We start from the raw sequence: 13,151 nt of genomic DNA on the forward strand, positions 1-13,151 counted from the left end.
ATGGCACCAAAAACAACGGCACTGACCCTGGACACTCACTCGCCAGATAGTTTCCAACGATGTCACCAGTGCTGAAGCCCACCTCCCTACTCACCTGTGATGCATCAGCTTGGGGCCAAATGTCAGAGAAAGGAGCGCTCAGGTGGTGGGGAACAGGCATCAGGGTTTGCGTTCCAGGGTCACGTGCTACCGCATCTTGCTCACAACCGCTGCACCGACGCGGCCACTCGTCCCCGGGGTCGCCCGGGGCCGCCCAACTTCTCCCGAGGGCCGGTGGCCGTGCACCCCGCCACGGGTTGGGGCATCTCGGGGAACACCTGGGGCCTTCCGTACAGAAGCTTCGGGAGGGGGCCTGCCCAACCTGGGGGAGTGGGGACAAGAGCGGTCACCAAAACCACAACGAGGTCGCAGCCCCCACCTTCTAGCTACCCGAAAGCCCCAGGAGCTGCCGACACCGCCACCCATGGGCTGTGGATTAGCCCGCCCGGGGCCCGCAGGCCGGGCCGCCGCCCCCAGCCCCGCTCCGGCCCGGCCCGGCCCGCGCGCAGCCCACCTGCCAGCTGCGCTGGGGGCGCACGCGCCTGCCCCACTGCTTTGTTCCTCATTCGGGCAGAGTTCGCCTCGGGGCCCTGCCCGTCCGCTCGGCCCCCTCACCCCGGGGGCCCCTGCCCTAACGTTCCCCGCCCCACCCGGCCTGTCCCGGCCCTTCCCGGCCCTTCCCGGCCCTTCCCGGCCCTTCCCGGCCCCGCGGCCTCCTCTGGGCCGCACCCTCCACGGCGCGTTTCCGGCTCCTCAGCCACTCTCAGCGCTCGCCGCTCCGCCCCCCGTGCGTGCGCCCTCCCCGCCGCGGCCCGCAAGCGGCGCCCGCGCACCGCCTCTCCTTTCTCCCAGCCCAGGCCCCTCCGCGCGTGCGCATGGCAGAGGCACTGGCCGCGAGAGGCTCGGCCGGGAGCTCCGCGTCTCCATCCGGTCGGGTAGAATCGAGCGCCGAGCGATCGACCCATGGTTGCTAGGCGACTAGGGCTGCTGTTCCTGCAGGGAGTGAGTTTTGAATCCCCTAAATCCCGCAGACTCAGATTTCAGTCTTCATGACATTCCCCTACTAGAGAAGCATGGGTCCACACAAAGGCCCCAAAATTCGAAGTATGGGATTTGGCCCCGAGAGTTGCCTCTGCTGCCCAGGAGGAATTGGGATTCTATCCTGAATATTTTCGGCCGTCTGCTACACCTGAAGGCTGCCCAGTTTCCCTGCTTCCCGTCGTAAATGCTGGGGTTTGGGATTTTAAACAAATTTCCTTCCCCTTTTCTCTGCCCTCAGTTCTCTACTGCGCGCCAGGCACTGTGCCTAACGCTAGGAGTACCGAGATGGCTTTAAAGGAAGATGGTCCCAAGCTCCTGAGCAGTAGACGTTGAAATTACACCACACTGCCTGGTGGCTCCCTTACACCAGCAGAACGGCAGACCCAGGAATTCTTCCTGTCATTCACAAAGCATCTGTTGAATTACATCTCAAACCTAGGGATACAGAGCAAGGCACAAGCCCTGACCTTCACCTGCCTGCAGTCTAGTGGGAACTGATGAATTTTGAAAATTCAATCTAATGTGAAAGGGTAGAGGCACATGCAACGTTTTGGACGAGAGCTGGGAGGAGTGTCAACTCCCATAATGTTTCCCTTCCTTTACTTCTCTTGGGGGGAAAGCACATTCCAGATGAAGAAACTTCACTGAACATTGGCAGGCAGGTCACATTGGTTTTGCTCTCTGTTGACAACAAATAGAAATCTAAATCAAGAAGGTCATCATCTCAACTGAGAGAGTGTTCTCTGAAATGCCACTTCAAATCTGGAGTCTAGAGAATGATGATGTATCTTATTACCAGCCGAATGCTTTCACTAGGTTTGGGTTTGGATGTCTATTCGCTTGGAACAATTTTATTTAGTTGAGAGATGAACATAAAAATCAGGTCACATAAATGTAAGAGCTAAAACCATAATACTTACAGAAGAAAATAAAGGCAAAAATCTTTGTGACCTTGATAGGACGAAAAAAATCACAAACTATTAAAAAATTGGAGCAAGTGCAGTGGCTCTCACCTCAGCACTTTGGGAAGCTGAGGTAGGAGAATCGCTTGAGCCCAGGAGTTTGAGACCATCCTGGGCAACAAAGTGAGACCCTGTCTCTACAAAAAATAAAAAAAATTAGCTGGGCATGGTGGTATGCACGTGTAGCCCCAGCTACTTGGGAGGCTGAGACAGGAGGATAGCTTGTGCCCAGGAGTATGAGGTTGCAATGAGCTAAGATTGTGTCACTGCACTCCAGCTCAGGTGACAGAGAGAGACCCTATCTCAAAAAAAAATGACAAATAGAACTTCATCAAAATTAAAACGGTTGATCTTGAAAAGATACTGTCAACAAAATGAGTCAAGTGAGAGACTGGGCGAAAATATTTTCAAAACAAATATCTGACAAAGGATTTGTATCTTGACTATATAAATAACCTTTTAAACACAGTAATAAGAAGACAATCAAATTTAAAAACTTAGGCAAAAATTTCAACAGCCATTTCACCAAAGAAGCTATATGGATGGCGATTAAGCACACAAAAAGATGTGCAGCATCATTAGGTATCAAAGAAATGCAAATCAAAGCACAATGAAGTGATATTACACACTTACTAGAATGGCTAAAATTAAAAAGACCAACTATAATAAGTGTTGGCGCAGATATGGAGCAACTGGCACCCTCACATTTTGTTGGTGGGAATGCAAAAAAATGCCACAGCCATTTTAGAATTTCTTTTTTCTTTCTCTTTTTTGTTTTAGACAGAGTCTCACTGTCACCCAGGCTGGAGTGCTGTGCTGCGGTCTCAGCTCACTGCAGCCTCTGCCTGCTGGGTTCAAGTGATGATTCTCCTGCCTCAGCTTCCCCAGTAGCTGGGATTACAGGTGCTCACCAGCATGCCTGGCGAATTTTTGTATTTTTAATAGAGATGGGGTTTCACCGTGTTGGCCAAGCTGGTTGCAAACTCCTGACCTCAAGTGATCCACCTGCCTTAGCCTCCCAAAGTGCTGGGATTACAGGCATGAGCCACCATGCCTGGCCAGCAATTTCTTATACCTCGTATAGCATACAATTCTCCACACTCTTTAGGCATTTACCAAAGAAAAATAAAAACATATGTACAAAGACTTGTATGCCAATGTCCATAGCTGCTTTATCTGTCATAGGCCAGAACAGGAAATGACCCAAATGTCCATCAACTGGTAAATGAATAATGATAGTGTACAGTATCTATACAGTGGAATTCTCAGAAATAAAAAGAAACAAGCTGTTGATACATGGATGGATCTCAAAGCCATATTATGCTAAGTGAAAGAAACCAGACACAATAGACTACATATTATGAGTCCAGGTATAAGAAATTCTAGAAAAGGCAAAACTGTAGTAATAGAAAGCAGAGAAGTGATTGTCAGAAGTTGGGAATGGGTTGGGGGATAAGATTGTCTACAGTGGGGGCATAAGAGAACTTTTAGGAGTGATGAAAATGGTCTTGATTGTGGTAGAGGTTACACAACGGTATACATCTGTCCAAATTAATCAAATAGTAAACTTGACATTGGTGAATTTTATTGTATGTAAAAATACCTCAAAAATTCAATTAAAAAATTATGTCAAGATTAACAAAAATTGAAGTGTTCTGACTCTACTCCCCAGACTAGGCCCACTGTATGCTCTCTCATAGTACCTATCTTTATTGTAATTAATTGTTTAATTTTCTATTTTGCCAAATAGATTTTAAATTTTGGGGAGAAGATTCATGTCTGTCTTATTTAATGCTATACAACATAGCACTATACCTGGCATATATTATATGTTCAATGAATTTCTGATGCCTGAGGGAAAGTCAAACTGGCATAATTTGAAGCCACACATATTGACTCATATATCTATTTACTTGGAGATGTACAGCAAATGGTTGCTCAAAGATTGCCTTAACTGCTGATTTAGGGTGACTTACCCCTTTAAGGAGACTCCACGGTGCTGTTAAGACAATAAAGACAATGGAAAGGCCAGACACAGTGGCTCACACTGGTAATCCTAGCACTTTGGGAAGCCAAGGCTGGTGAATTGCTTGAGTCCAGGAGTTCAAAATCAGCCTGAGCAACATGGTGAAACCTTGTCTTTACAAAAATCAGCCCGGTGTGATGGTACATGCCTGTGGTCCCAGCTACTTGGGAGTCTGAGGTAGGAGGATCCTTTGAGCCTGGGAGGTTGATGCTACAGTGAGCTGTGATCAGGCCGCAGCCACTGCACTCTGGCCTGGGCGACAGGGCAAGACACTGCCTCAAACAACAACAACAACAAAAATGGGAGAAACTGGCCAATCACACAAGTAGAAATGAAGAGCATCGGCGTGGCAGAACAATGAGGATACGTCCTGAGGAATGCAACCTTAGGTGATTCTGTGATTGTGCAAACATCATAGAGTGCCCTTACGCATACCTAGATGGTCTAGCCTACTACACCCCTAGGCTAAATGGTATGGCCTATGGCTCCTAGGCTACAAACCTGCACAGCATGTTACTGTACTGAATACTCCAGACAATTGTAACATCGTGGTATTTGTGTATCTAAACATAGAAAAAGTACAGTAAAAATACAGATAAAAGATTAAAAAATGGTATGCCTGTATGGGGCAGCTTCATTATAATCTTATGGGATCACTCTTGTATATCCAGTCTGTCGTTGACCAAAACATCATTGTATGGCACAGGACTGTATTAGTATGACTGTGAAACAATGATGGAGAGTATAGTTAAGGATAGACCTTAGAGATAATATCAATGAAGACAACCAGATAACAACCACTAAGATTTTTCCTGGACATCAGGCATAGACACAAAGAGCAAATTACCTTTAAACATTATTTCCTAGCACTAAAGACAAGAATAGTAATGGGTAAACTTGGCCCCAGATTTAGCTGATCAGGATATCTTACTTTTAACTGACCCTAATTAAAGTTTCAAATCTTGCTTCCTATTCCTTACGGTAAGGAGGATCTGGAAATAAAGACCTTTTATGTGGGTAAACCTGTTCTTTGGCATTCTTGGGATTCCTGCCCATAAGTTTGATAAAGTTATAATGTATAATGTAAGGACTGACCTCCTTCTTTATTTAATATTTGCAGAGAGGCACAGAGTTTATTCTACAAATGTTTGTTGAGTGTCTACTATGTGCCAGGCATTGCTCTAGGAACTGGGAGTATATAGTAAGCAAAACAGGCAAAACATACCAGTTCCTCTGGAGCTTACGTTATAATGGAAGAAGATAGATAATAAAGAAATAAATAATTAAAATACACAATATTCCAGATAGCAATAAATAACGTAAAAAAAAAGAATGGCTGGAAAAATGGACAGAAAATGCCTGGGGATGGGCCTGCAATTTTAATAGGGTAGACAGAGAAGTCATCACTCAAAAGGTGACATTTGAACCAAAGGAGAGGAGAGAGTGATCCATGCAGACATCTAGAGGAAGACTATCTCAATCAGAAACAAGGTCAAGAGCCAAGGCCCTGAGGCAGGACACTGCCTGGCAGATTTGAGAAATTGTAAGGACACCAGTGACTCTAGAACTGTATTGCCTGGTGTGGTAGCTGCTACCCACCTGTGGCTATGGAGCCCCTGACATGGGCCTAGTTTACATTGTGCAATTATTTTACAGTGGGAAGTAAAATACAGAGATTTTGTCAATAGCCCCAATTCTTCACTCCTTTTGGTAGCCAGCCTTTTTTCTCTTGGGAAGAAGTGGAGTCTATTTTTCTCCTCCTTGATTCTGAGTTTGCCATGTGGGACATATGCTTGAACTGAGCCGAGGTCAGGCCAAATCACTGATCCTCAGGCTCAAGAGCTAAATAAGTGCTTAGTGTTTTATTGACGGCCATTCTGAGGAGGCTGCCCCCCTTATCTTGGCTACCTCTGAGTCTCTGCTCTGATCTTAGGAAACTGGTACATGGGTATAGAGGATTAAGCACTGGTACTTAGAACAATATTTCTCTTAGATTAATGTCCCAAGTACTTTTTCAACTCCTCTAAAAGCTGTAGAATTACTTGTTTTCTAAATGCAGTGTATGTGGCAGTAGAACTGGGGTGATCTTGTGTGTTCTGTTAACTCTTATGATTTTTTTTTTTTTTTTTTTTTTTTTTTTTTTTTTTTTTTTTTTTGAGACAGAGTCTTGCTCTGTCGCCCAGGCTGGAGTACAGATGGTGTGATCTCGGCTCACTGCAACCTCTGCCTCCTAGGCTCAAGCAGTCTTCCCACCTCAGCCTCCCGAGTAGCTGGGATTACAGGCATGCACCACCACACCCAGCTAATTTTTGTATGTTTTGTGGAGATGGGGTTTTACCATGTTGCCCAGGCTGGTCTTGAGTGATCCTTCTGCCTTGGCCTCCCAAAGTGCTGGGATTACAGGCATGAACCACCATACCCAGCCAAGTCTTAGGACTTTAAAGGGTGAACACATATGGTTTCAAACTAATTCAGTTTCTCAGATCTGAAGGAACTGTGCTAATTTCTGTGAGGGTCACGCAGAATGAATGAATCTACACTCTACTCAGTCTTTGGAACAACACCCCTCTAACTAGACTGAGTAGAATAAGAAATCAAAGAGTGAGCAGAAAAAACCACAACATCATCAACACCACAACACAGAGGACTTCTGTGACAAAATGTGGGGTGGTTTTCCCCACACACCAAGCAAGCAATCAGTTCTGCAACACACACCAACTGGGCGCCCTCCAATTTAATTCCAACACTATCTACCTGGAGATAGCATCAGATCCCACAGGTTGAGGGCTCAGTCCCATCAGACTTCCCCCCGACCCTTCCTCATCAGACACTGGTCACAAGTCTAGGCCTATGGAACTTCTGACCAATCGGCTTCAAATTGGGGTTTCCATGACACCCTCTTTGGGTCCCATTAATTTGCTAGAGTGGCTTACATAACTCAAGGAGACACTTAACTTACATTTACTGGTTTATTACAAAGGATATTACAAAGGATACAGATGAAGAGATGCACAGAGCATGGCACAGGGAAGGGGTGCAGAGCTTCCATGCCCTCCCTGGGCGTGCTACCCTCCAGGAACCCCCAGGAGTTCAGCCATCCAGAAACTCTCCAAATCCTGTCCTCTTGGGCCTTTAACGGAGACATTATTGGATAGGCATGACTGACTACTATGTAGAAATGTAATTGGCCCGAAAAGCATGTGATTGAATACTAATAAACTCAGTGGGGAAGCCCAGCAAGGCCTGTCTGTTCACATTCTTCCTAGTCTCTTCCATGCAGCATTCCTTCCTCCAGTGGATGGGGCAGGACTGCTGAATTGAGGGTCTCATGACCCACAATTACAAAGGTGGTGGAAGAGAAGAGTTCTCTGTGGGCTGGTGAAAGAAGCGCAGGGGAAGTTCAGAGAGAGAGAGATTCTGTTTTCTGAGGCCTGCTTCTGAGTGCCCTAACATTATAACAAAAGACTGTAACAAGAGCTAAGGGAGTTATAAGCCAGGAACTGTGGACAAAACCCAATATATATCATAATATCACAGAGGGGAAATGATTCGTAGGAGTTTAGCCAAAGAAATTTTAACATTGATATGTCTGAATTTTAACCTAAAAGGATAAGGTTATTTAAGCTTTGGGTTTTAATTTATGCCTAGCAATTTGATAATGAGGATTTTTTTTTAATTTGGAGGATTATTCTGTGGGTAATTTATTTGACTTCATAACCTCAGGCCAGCTATACTGGAATGGCCTTCATTAGAAATAGCAAATAAAATCAGGAGTGAGTTTTTGGCCTGGGGTCCACCACATTTTGGGGTTAATTTAACTGATGTACTGTTCTGATTCATTTTAGAAGTTTAAGGGGCAAAAACTAAACTGCCTATCTGTGAGTCTAAGATGATAAACAAAGGAGCAGTAGTTGCCATTGAAGGAAGCTGGAAACTCAAGAGAAAAAGACAAGGTCTTTGTTAATGGCCTCCTAAAATTCCAACAACAATGATTAAAGAAATGAAAAAGTAACTGAAAATTTACCTCCAAAGAAGGTCCATAGCCGGGCACAGTGGCTCACACCTGTCATCCCAACACTTGGGAGGCTGTGGCAGGTGGATCACCTGAGCTCAGGAGTTCGAGACTAACCTGAGCAACATGTTGAAACCTCATCTCTACAAAAAATATAAAAATTAGTCGGGTGTGGTGGTACATGGCTGTGGTCCCAGCTACTCAGGAGGCTGATTGATTAAGCCCAGGAGGTTGGGGCTTCGGTGAGCCAGGATCATGCCACTGCACCCCAGCCTGGGTGACAGAGCAAGACTCTGTCTCAGAACAACAACAAAAAGTCCATATGCCATATGTTTTTTCTTTCAGCAACTCTCCAAGGAACAGATAATTTTCATCTTTTACAAATGGTTCCAACACCTAGAAACAGATGGAAACCCGCTCAACTTATTTTTAAGAGTTTGAAATAATGCTGATACCAAAAAAGGAGAGCACAAGAAAATAAAACTATGAGCCAATATAACTTGGGACTATAAGAAAAAAAATTCTAAATAAAATATTAACAAATTGAATCCAGCAGTGTATAAAAGAATTACGACTTCATAGGATTTTATTCTAAGAATGCAAGGTGGCTCAATGTTAGAAAATCTATTATAGCAATTCATTACAATAACAAATAAAAAAATACATGATTATAGATGTTAAAAAGAATTTGATGAAATTTAATAGCTCTTCCTGAAAATAACAAACAAATTTCCTTAACGTGGTAAAGAATATCTACTAGATAGGGAAACATTAGAAGCTTTCTTATTAAAATACCAGGATGGGCTGGGCGTGATGGCTCACACCTGTAATCCCAGCACTTTGGGAGGCCCAGGCGGGTGGATCATGAGGTCGAGAGATCGAGACTTTCCTGGCCAACATGCTGAAACTCTGTCTCTACTAAAAATACAAAAATTAACTGGACGTGGTGGTGCATGCCTGTAGTCCCAGCTACTCAGGAGGCTGAACTGGGAGGATGGCTTGAGCCTAGGAGGCGGAGGGTGCAGTGAGCCGAGATTCTGTCAGTGCATTCCAGCCTGGGTGTCAGAGTGAGACCCCATCTCTCAAAAAAAAAAAAAAAAAAAAAGCCATCTTGAGTGGGTGTTATTTCACAAGTGTATACATGTATTCAAAGCTCATTAAGTTGTATATTTAACATCTGTGCATTTAATCGTATGTAGATCTTATCATGATTAAAAACCATTAGAACTAATAAGAGAGTTTAGCGAAATGACTAGATTAAAGATTAACATGAAATAAATCAGTAGCTTTGAATAACAGAAAAAATCTTATTCACTATAGCAACAAAACCTATAAAACATCTTGAAATAAGCATAATAAGATATGTTCAAGACCTACATGGAAAAATATTTGAAATTAATTAATTTTTATTTTTTGAGATGGAGTCTTGCTCTGTCACCAGGCTGGAGTGCAGCGGCGCGATCTTGGCTCACTGCAACCTCTGCCTCCTGGGTTGAAGTGATTCTCCTGCCTCAGCCTCTCAAGTAGCTGGGACCACAGGCACGCGCCACCATGCCCAGCTAATTTTTGTATTTTTAGTAGAGACGGGCTTTCACCATGTTGGCCAGGATGATCTCGATCTCTTGACCTAGTGATCCGCCTGCCTTAGCCTCCCAAAATGCTGGGATTACAGGCATGAGCCATGGCACCTGGCCAAAATTGACTTAAGAACAAAAAAGAAGACCTGAAGAAGTGAGTTCTATTATGTGCATATATGGAGATATGCAATGTTTTTTTTTTTTTTTTTAAAAGGTAATTCTCTCCAAATTAATCTTTTTAATGGAGACAGGGTCTTGCTCTGTTGCCCAGGCTGGAGTGCTGTGGCATGATCACAGCTCACTGCAGCCTCGATCTCCAGGGCTCAATCAATCCACCCGCCTTAGCCTCCTGAGTAGTTGCGACCTCAGGTGCATGCCACCATGCCTGACTACTTTTTGTATTTCTTTGTATTGAGGGGGTCTCCCCATGTTGCTCAGGCTGGTCTTAAACTCCTGGGCTAAAGTGATCTGCCTGTATAAGCTTCCCAAAGTGTTGGAATTACAGGTGTGAGCCACTGCGCCTGGCCCAATTTCTTTCTATTTAACACAGCCTCAATTAGAATCTCAAGTGGTCGTTTCTTCCTCATGGATATTAAAAGTGCACGTTGTGTTCTTTTGTCTTCTTTTCCAAATTTGGGCAATCCTTGCCCAAAAGTTCTTCCGGATGAATTTTAGAGTCAGCCATTCATTCTCCAAGCCTTGAGTTTGGTGCCTCTTCATAATTCACACCAAGGTATTATATAGACAAGGGGAGGCCTTGTAAAACTTGCGGTAGGAGAAGGTAGCCTTAAACAAGGGAGAAAAGACAAAAGCTAGAAGGAAAGGATTAAAATATACCTGCCCATCTGCCCCCTTTCATGAGCAGACCCAAATAGGACTACACAAACCCAGCCCCAGTTGCTCTTGGCAGGTTAGCATATGTGTTACATGATCTAGCCAGCCTTAGGACAGCTTTAGGTTGGAGAGAATGTTTATCTGGGTCAAAACTGACTGGAGAGTAATCAGGAGTCAAAACTTCTTCTTTTGATCTATGTAAAGAAGGTAACCCCCATCCTATACCCTGCACATCATGTGAGTAAAACAGTCCTATTCCTACTGGAAAGGCCACTTATTTTCAATGCTTTTGTTCTTTAGGAAAGGCTCTGTCAGCATTCTTTGTGACCATGCAGTTAGGTCATTACATTACTTGGATCCTGTAAAAAGACCACTGTAGGATCAGGATTTGACCAGCTTTTTTTTTTTTTTTTTTTTTTTTGATGGAGTTTCGCTCTTGTTGCCCAGGCTGGAGTGCAGGGGCACGATCTCAGTTCACCACAACCTCCGCCTCCTGGGTTGAAGTGATTCTCCTCCTGTCTCAGCCTGCCGAGTAGCTGGGATTACAGGCATGTACCACCATGCCCAGCTAATTTTGTATTTTTAGTAGAAATGGGGTTTCTCCATGTTGGTCAGGCTGGTCTTGAACTCCTGACTTCAGGTGATCCGCCTGCCTTGGCCTCCCAAAGTGCTAGGATTACAGGCATGAGCCACCACGCCCGGCCTTGACCAATTTTGATTGTGGTATTAGGAGTGAGAGAGAGAGAGAGAGAGAGAAAGTCTTGTAGATACTTCTTCCTCCGAGACAGAATTTACAAGGAGCCAGAAACCCTGGTCTAAGAGTTCTAATTTCTAATGATAAATCTGTTGGTTTGGGCCAGATCAGGGGGTGTCATTTGAACTTTCTACACATTTTCTCTTAGTAAGTTTCACTGAGTTATAAAAATAAGAAAGTAATAGTGTTGGTATTAGCAAGTTAAAGAGTAGAAAGATTTATAAAGAAAAATGAACATCCCCACTTCCTCCCCAGTGCCACCCTTTCTTTTTAGGCAACCAATGCAAAAAACCATTTGGTGTATGTCTTTCTATTTCATTCTCCATGCTCACAGAAACACATATAAAGGACATACACATCATGTAGAATTGTTTTTATGTTCCCGCTGCATATGTTACTCTGCAATTTGCTTTTTCCACTTAAGACATTGTGGATATGTCTGCAAGTTCTTATGTACAGATTTTACTCATTATTTTTAATAATAACACAATATTCTAAGATTTTTAACTCTTTTCCTATTGATGGACATTCAGGCTGTTCAGGCTGTTCCCTTTCTCTTCTTCTTCTTTATTTATTTATTTTTTGAGACAGAGTCTCGCTCTGTCGCCCAGGCTATCTCGGCTCACTTCAACCTCTGCCTGCCAGGTTGAAGCAATTCTCCTGCCTCAGCCTCCCAAGTAGCTGGGACTACAGGCACGTGCCACCATGCCCAGCTAATTTTTTTGATTTTTAGTAGAGATGGGGTTTCACCATGCTGGTCAGGCGAGTCTTGAACTCCTGGCCTCGTGATCCTCCCACCTCAGCTTCCCAAAGTGCTGAGATTACAGGCGTGAGCTACTGTGTCTGGCCTCGCCTTTTTTTTTTTTTTTTTTTTTTTTTTTTTGAGACTGGGTCTTGCTGTGTCACCCAGGCTGGAGTGCAGTGGTGTGATCTTGGCTCACTACAACCTTCGCCTCCAGGATTCAAGTGATTCTCCTGTCTCAGCCTCCCAAGTAGCTGGGATTACAGGCACCTGCTACAATGCCTGACAAATTTTTTGTATTTTTAGTAGAGACAGGGTTTCGCCATGTTGGCTAGGCTGGTCTCGAACTCCTGACTTCAAGTGATCCACCCACTTTGGCCTCCCAAAGTGCTGGGATTACAGGCATGAGCCACCTTTCCTGGACTGTTCGTTTTTTTAAATCGCTACAAATGTTGCAATAAAGATTACTGTATACATAAATAGGTATTGCTACATTTATTTTGGTAGGACAAAATGGGACAGATATCTCAATCAAAGGATGTGATGTGCACTATTAATTTTAACAGTTTCTTTAGCTGGGACGTGGAGGCACAAGCCTGTAGTCTCAGCTACTCAGGAGGCTGAGATAGGAGGATCCCTTGAGCCTGGGAGGCGGAGGTTGCAGTGAGCCGAGATCGCATCACTGTACCCCAGCCTGGGTGACAGAGTGAGACCTGTCTCAAAATAATAATAATAATAATAATAATTTTAATAGTTTCTTGAAGCAATTTATGCTCCCACCCTTTCCTCAAATCCTTGCCTGCCCTGAATCTTAGCAATCTTTTAAATTTTTGCCAATCTGAGAAGGAGAAATGGCATCTCAACTGTTCTTCCTTTTGTTCTCTTCCAATCTAGTCCCCAATATGCAGATACAGTTATCTTTTTTGAAACACGAATCTTCAAATGTCACCTCCCTGCTTAAAATATTTCATTATCTTCCTGTCACTCTTAAAAGTTAAAATCTTTGACATGGCCAAAAAGCACCTTGCGGTATAACAGCCTCCTGCCTGAGTGGTGGACTTTTCTCCTAATAGAAAGGGCTTTCTCAATTCTACTGAGAAACTGTGATGATGTATTAGGCTATTTGCCAGTACAAACCTCATCAGGAGCTACAACTTTTAATTT

The 13,151-nt window shown here is 44.1% G+C and overlaps 1 protein-coding gene across 7 annotated transcripts in view; it reads right to left on the reverse strand.

The window, feature by feature from the left end:
• Positions 1–859, reverse strand: part of PRDM4 (PR/SET domain 4) — a 60,220-nt gene extending 59,361 nt beyond the window's left edge. For 4 of the 7 annotated variants that reach the window (XM_054526509.2, XM_054526510.2, XM_054526511.2 and 1 more), the window contains exons 1-2: positions 554–689; positions 95–361 (exon numbers count right to left, since the gene is read on the reverse strand). In XM_054526509.2, the coding sequence (XP_054382484.2) occupies positions 95–105 (11 nt within the window). In that variant the 5' untranslated portion in view covers positions 106–361; positions 554–689. 7 annotated transcript variants of the gene reach the window in all.
• Positions 860–13,151: the final 12,292 nt, after the last annotated feature.

This window comes from Pongo abelii, chromosome 10 (assembly GCF_028885655.2).
Source record: "Pongo abelii isolate AG06213 chromosome 10, NHGRI_mPonAbe1-v2.0_pri, whole genome shotgun sequence".
NCBI lineage: Eukaryota > Metazoa > Chordata > Mammalia > Primates > Hominidae > Pongo > Pongo abelii.